Consider the following 6,953-nt stretch of genomic DNA (forward strand, 5'->3'; position numbering starts at 1 on the left):
GCAGAGTGTGGTGGTCTGTGTCAACATGATCTTCACAGCACTGATTGCTCAGTGTTTCCTAGCAGCTCTATGTCACCTCAAATACGGGATCTTCTTACTGTTTGCGGGACTGATTTTCACCATGAGCTGCTTCATTTTCTTCCTCTTGCCCGAGACGAAGCAGGTCCCGATTGAGGAGATATATTTGCTGTGGGAAAATCACTGGTTCTGGAAGAGATACTGTGGACCTGATCAGGACTCTAAAGATTTCTGCAAGCCATCTTGCTGGAGCTGCTGCCCAAGTGTTGAAGTTCAATTGCAGTTGTGAAGATTGAAGAAGCAGAGTTTATACAGGGAGGAAGAAGCATACTCGTGCGACAGGGAATACGTCTTTAGCTCTGTGGTTAATACACATCTTTATTAGTCATTGACGCCTTTTGTATTGTTGTTAAGTTAAATCATAACAATTAAATTTATCAATTAAGTTAAATTCATATTTACTTTAAATATATTTCAATAGATTATATTTAATTATAGAATATATACTAATTAAATATCAAGATTATAAAATGCATATATAAAATAATATTAAAAAATATATCAAGTAAAAATTAAAATTAAAAATATTAAAAATATTTTTCGGGTTCTTTGTCACCTCTATGACTTCTTGTTGGCCATTGTCGCTCTGAATCTAGCAGACCCCTGTCACCCAAATCTCAGGGTGTCGCCCCCATTTTTACGGTTAGACATATGGTGATCATCCCTTTTGCGACGGGACGTCGTTGCTGCCATCCATACATTATAGAAACTTTTATTGTATGGTGTATATATACATTATATATGTTTTAAATTATTTAAAATTTTGGACAGTTTACTTTTTAATTATTGAGAAACAGTGACTATTATAACTATGGTATAACAGATAATTCATAAAAACTTGAGCGCCGTTAAGCACAACTAATACAAAGAGAAGAGTGTGTATAGTATCAAAAAACACAAGAATTTTTTGCCTATAATTTTAACAAAGGGGGAATCTTTAGCTAATTTTGCATAATACATAAAGTTTTATATAATTTACGCTATTAATAAAACCAGTCCTTAAAGAATGTTGGAAGTACAAACTATTCTGGTAGTCAATAGGCAGAAAAAATTGTATATTTGGTCTTAGTAGGCAGGGAGAGGGGTAGACATGTGGTCCCCTGCTTTATGAGGTCAATAACTTAAATTTCAAATTTTAAAAATTGCAATACTTCTGATTTTTCATGCCTTACGAACATTAATGAATAAAAAAATTGCACATGACGAGCACATGATCAGCCATAATCACATAGCCAAGAAGACCAAAAGTAACATATTTTTCAAACATTGAGACTTAAAGTTGTTGATACCACAGAGCAAAGGACCACATGTGCGATATCCATTATCCAACGAGATCAAATATACAATTTGCCGAATAGACCACTTAAAGGACCTCTCATGTTCTTCATGCCCACTTCTCCATTCTTTCGTTATCCTTTCCTTTACTTGACAAAGTTTTATAGTTGAATGAAAATGCCCAAATGTTTATGCTTTTCGAAAATATGCACATTTTTTCATATATATATATATTTCGCACATCACACACGTATATAGAAAGTATAAGAACTATCAAGGAGCCATGTTCGAATCGAGCTCCCATAAAAATCATCAAAAGCCAAAATGCCCTGCAACTCGTTTGTAGTTCCAGAACTAGTTTGGGCCACTCCATTTTTGTAGTTCAAGAACAAGGTAGGGGCCAGTCTAGGTCTAACCCGAACCCAGCATCCCTGATTGTAGAGAATGATTGCAAGACGGATTGGATACCATCAATATACCATTCAATAACAACCATAACAGAAAACTATGTAGATTTCTAATCCTAAGGACAACGAGCAACAATCTTTGAGGAATAAATGCAACAGTAAGACGAAGATGCAAGAAACAGCCATGAAGCTCAGGAAAGAGTTACTGGAGACTCTCAATAACTTCACCCAATGTCATCCCATCACATCAAGCTAGTAACTTAGCAAGTTCATCTACTCTCAGGTTTCCCTGTGGAACTACATTGAGATAATCTGTTTTCATATCTTTTATGTTTCCTTTTCTAGAAATCTTTTTGTCATCCCTCCTGCCAGAAACTGTAATTTCTGCCCCTAAAACTGCTGAAGCTTCTTCTGGCACTGAATCATCACATCCTTGTTCATTGTTTTTCTGAATGACTAACTGTTTAGGCCGGTGATTAAAAACAGGCCCATCTGGGGCACTCTTTGCAAAAGCAACTGCCTTTTTGAAAACAATGTCAGCATCTAAGCTATGATCATCTAAGACCAATGCCATCCCACTTTCTACAGCTTGCTTCCTAAGAAGTAAAATTCCCTCAGTCCAAGGCGTATTCAAACTCACCAGCTCGTCAGCGTTTCCAGGATTAGTTAACTGCTCCTGAGGCTGTGGAACTACAGATGAGAACTCCGACACAGTTGCAGTGGATTCGTTGTTTTCCTGTCTCAGTTGTGATTCGACTAAACAATTTGAAACTATTTCACTTTCAACAGTTTGATTGAATGTCTCTGAATTATTAACTGTGAAAACCCTAGAAACAGGAGATTCCCCAGAGCCATCGACAGTCTCCGCAGTCAAGACTACATGAGAAGCTGTAACGGATACATCAGTGACTTCTGACACAATATCCTCTACCCCAACTTCATCCAATTCAGTGTTTCCATGTGACTCATTGCTGCATGTGGGATATAAGCTTGTTCCAAGATTACTCGAGTTTACATCCATGAGCGCTAAGCTTTGAACACTTGGTGATGATGATGCTAACAGTTCTTTATCTACATCATCAGCTTTAACTTCCTGCAATCCCTTCGGACTCTCATCAGTTTCCACTAGAGAGGACTTCCAATCTCTTCCTCTCCATATGAGTATGTGTTCACATTCAAACGACAATAGCACACATGGAATAAGATCCTGCAGTTGGAAGAACTAAATAATATCATAAAGCTGATCACACATTTTTTTTCATTTCCTATTAATTCATAAACCTGATTCCCCCCAAAGCTATGCATACATCTTAGTTGGACAAAGATACCTTGAGTTTGGCACCTATTTTTTTGTAGTCGCTTGCATTTAATCCTTGGCAATTGATCCGCACTAATTCACAGGCTTCAAATGCCTCCCTAACATTTTTCACAAGATCACAGTAAACACCATTTTTTGCTGCAAAATACACGCATGCATATATCAGCAGATTTTAGAGCAATTCTCAACAGCATCTAGTTCCACTGAACACATAAGAATAATTTGGGTAAATACCATCACATACCAAGCTTGCATATTGGTATTAGATCATGCCCCTTTTTCCGCATTTCACTTGCTTCTTCTAAAGTCAAACCCTCAGGAACTCGTTGAATCAGTCTTGGGTACACCGGGGCGACAGGTTTCCATAACATGAGAGGAAAGCGAGGCCGAAATTTATAGTTATAGTTTCTCCCACGGAAAAGGTAAACGACGCCACCTCTTCTGTATATAATCTTCCCTCCAGTTTTTTCCTGTTTGTGTGATTCATAAGAATACCATCTCAAACAAATAGCTCAGAATGATGGACTAATACATGCCACAGCAATTTTGAATGCACTAATTCATGGTTTAATTGGAAGACAAATATATAAATGGTTCTTATTGTCATATCTTGTCTACCTGCAAATTCAGAGACACTATGCATCATCTCATAGTGATTATGTTCTGCACAACATACCAGGAATTATTTACCATTTTCTGTCACATATAGGATGTTCAGTCCATACGAAATGCGGGCATCGATAATATTCTATTTGTGAGGAGATGGTTAACCATGATCTTTTCTTGGATTTTAAGAATATTTGTGGCAAATTGATTGTAAGTTAAAACCATTTTTGGGTATGTACTGCTGCATTTGCTTGGATTTGAAACAATATATCCAACAATAATATCAGAAAAGAAAGCTATCAAAGTCTTCCTTTGAAGAAGAGCAAGTTGAACATACCAACCTCCAATTGTTGGCACACATTGTCCATATCTACAGTGCATACTCCTTTGCATTTTATCTTGATCACCCTTCGTCGCTTCCAATGAGCATGTATATTGTCCAGCATGTTGTGTGTTAGGCCATCCCTTCCTGAAGAGGAATGACAGAATGGTATAAGTACAATGTCTAGACAAATGTATACATTTTCTTCTGTATCGCTTATGAGAAATGAGTTCTCAAGACAAAAGATTTATCATACAATTAACCAAATCAAGACTTTGGGAATTGGGAAAAACTATAAAACCAAAATTCATATTAAATCATATAAAGCCATAGGAACATAGGCGTCCAAACTAAGCAATATGAGCAGATAGTCGCATTGATCGTCATTTCGACAAATTAAATATGCTTGAATATATATAATTAAAACACATTCGATCATCAATGAGTTATTGCTACTCGACAACAACAAACATACACAAATCTAACACAACAGTTTACCCATGTTCAATTGTCTTTTCGACTTTTTACACCCTTCAATGAGTTCCACGATTTCCTCCTTAATCAGCGGCGCCCCAAGAACCTCCTCCCTGGACCTGACGTACTTCGGTCCAGAACCAGGAAGAAACGGCCCAGGCGCCTGTACAGGCTTCACACCCTTTTTATGAGGCGGTGGCAGCTGAAACGAATCAAATTCTGGTAGCTTCTTCTTGCTCGGCGGCAGCGGGCTTCGCCCCCAGCCATGGCTTCGCCATTGTGCCAGGTCCGAAAGGGGATACCAGCGGCTCCCGCAGCTTCACCGGCTTCACCTTAGGCGTCTCAGTGTAACTGTACTGGTAAACAAACGGCGCCTCCGGAATTTCATACGAAACCCCATTCTCATCTATCCTGAAATTGGGGCCAACAAGATTTTGGCTTTCATTCTCATTCAAGGGAATTTTCCGGGACTTTGAGAAGGGCTTGAAGGCAGGGTGGAGGGCATCGCGGGAAGGGTGCTTCGGGGATTTAGAATACTTGGAAGCTTTTCCCGGGATTGAAGGAGAGGAAGGCGCAGAAGGGGTGCCGGTGGATTTGAAGGTCGTGGGGTGAGGAGGTGCAGGGTTGTAATTATGTGCGATGGTAAGGGCGGAGTCGAAACGTTTCTCGAAGCGGATTTGGTCCTCAAGTTCTTTCTGGGTGCGCTCATGGCGAATGAATTTTTGGGCGTTGGCGTTGTTCCACCGGGAGAAACGAATTTCGGTGGTGGGGCGCTGGGGTTGAGGGCGTAGGTGAGGCGGCGCAAATACTGGGAACTGGGTTTGTAATGCCATTATTTTGACTAATGAAGCAAGAATTCCATGAAACACAATGGAAGCTCTCAACTAATAGAGACTTCAGAATTTAGCTTTGGTTGAACGACACTCTCCGGACTGTAAGGGTGGGAATTGGACCCGGATCCGGACCCGAACCCGAACCCAGCACAGTCCGTCCCATACCCGTCCTAGTTTGGGTCCAAAAAATTGAAGACATAAGGAGGGGTAGCGGGTCTCAGGTCCTTAAAAGACCCGTTTCCAAACCTGCCTAGTGCCTTGTATAATAATTTCATATATATGTATAAAATTTTATTTTATTTTATCTTGATAGAATAAATATTAAGACCCTTTTTTCTTTTTTGAATTAGGCCTCGTATTCAGACTAATTAATTAAATTATTTATTTTTATTTTGCTCGCTTGTGTTTAATGATAAAAGCCCGCTACTGCTAGTGAGTAGTTCGTAATCACTGTCTACATGGGTTCCAGTTATTAATTTTTGTTTGTCTATTTCGTTTGTAATTTTTCTGTGTCTATTACGAATTTATCACTAATATTCATATTAATAACAAATATAGCACCAGTATTTATGCATCTGGAGGGGAGAAAATGCATTTTACACTATTATTAATTTTGTTATAAAATATATATCTAATATTATTATATCATATATGTATATATTATTATAAATTAGTAAATATTATTTTTGATGAATATGATAAAAATGACATAGATATAAAAAATGTACATATAAATTAAATATTTTTCAATTTTTAATTTTGTAATGTGACCATGTGATATGATATTTTGGTCTTATTATGGGGTGATGTTGTCAATTACATATTTTATTTTATATAACAACTATAAGAAAAAAAAAATAAAACTATCACACAATAATTATTCAATAATTCATACAAGGTAAATAAGATATTAAATTATTATTTTACCAAATATTTCAACATTAATCATAAAGTTATCAAATCCTCCTTAATCCCATCAAAAAAAAGTAAAAGAGGATAATAGTTGTACTTGTTTATTCTAAGGTATTTATTCAACAATTAATTAATTAAACAAAATTGTCTCACAAAATAAAAAATCGAGAAACTTTATTGTGTTCCTCAAAATGAAAAATAAAAGAATCTCTGCGTTATTTTCTATGTTTTATTATTTTTTAATTATAAAGTAATATTTTTATTTTTATTTAAGAATTGTTAAGTATTAATTAATATAAATTGATGGTTCGAATCTCATCAATAATGTCTACTATTTATATTTGATCGTTTAAATATATTGTCCAAATTTTATCAACACAATTTCACATATCACAGGGGCCGTTTGGAATGTTTCCTATTAAAAAATCAACAAAAGAGTAGGCAAGAGGATTGAAGCTACATTTTAAAGATTAGACGATTTTGGAGTAGACAATATAAATTTTGTTAGGGAGCATAGGTTAAATAAAGCATCCTTGTTATTGAGGTACAAACGAACAGAAATAGATAGGCGCAGGCCTGCCCGGTTTCCATGCAATCAAGATTTGCATCTCATAGTTGATATTTATCAGTAACTAGTGAGATCTTCGACCCGATGTACAACATTTTCATATAGAAAACAGCACAATACACAAGTGGAATGATTCTTGATGCACTCGCTGAAAGGGACT

General features: G+C 36.7%; 3 protein-coding genes across 3 annotated transcripts in view; 1 reads left to right on the forward strand and 2 right to left on the reverse strand.

Moving 5' to 3' along the window:
• Positions 1-463, forward strand: part of LOC105162062 (sugar transport protein 14) — a gene marked incomplete in the record, with an annotated part of 2,490 nt that extends 2,027 nt beyond the window's left edge. The window contains 1 exon segment of the mRNA XM_011079970.2: positions 1-463. Within this exon segment, the coding sequence (XP_011078272.1) occupies positions 1-307 (307 nt within the window).
• On the reverse strand, positions 1,742-5,394 carry LOC105162063 (CRS2-associated factor 1, chloroplastic). Its single transcript, XM_011079971.2, is given in 6 exon segments — positions 1,742-2,967; positions 3,089-3,216; positions 3,323-3,548; positions 4,026-4,153; positions 4,505-4,739; positions 4,741-5,394. Coding segments are annotated over 6 exon segments (2,250 nt in total). The 5' UTR covers positions 5,314-5,394; the 3' UTR covers positions 1,742-2,007.
• LOC105162064 (probable glycosyltransferase At3g07620) overlaps positions 6,712-6,953 on the reverse strand; it is a gene marked incomplete in the record, with an annotated part of 8,099 nt that continues 7,857 nt past the window's right edge. The window contains 1 exon segment of the mRNA XM_011079972.2: positions 6,712-6,953.

The sequence above is a fragment of the Sesamum indicum genome, linkage group LG5 (assembly GCF_000512975.1).
Source record: "Sesamum indicum cultivar Zhongzhi No. 13 linkage group LG5, S_indicum_v1.0, whole genome shotgun sequence".
NCBI classification, from domain to species: domain Eukaryota; kingdom Viridiplantae; phylum Streptophyta; class Magnoliopsida; order Lamiales; family Pedaliaceae; genus Sesamum; species Sesamum indicum.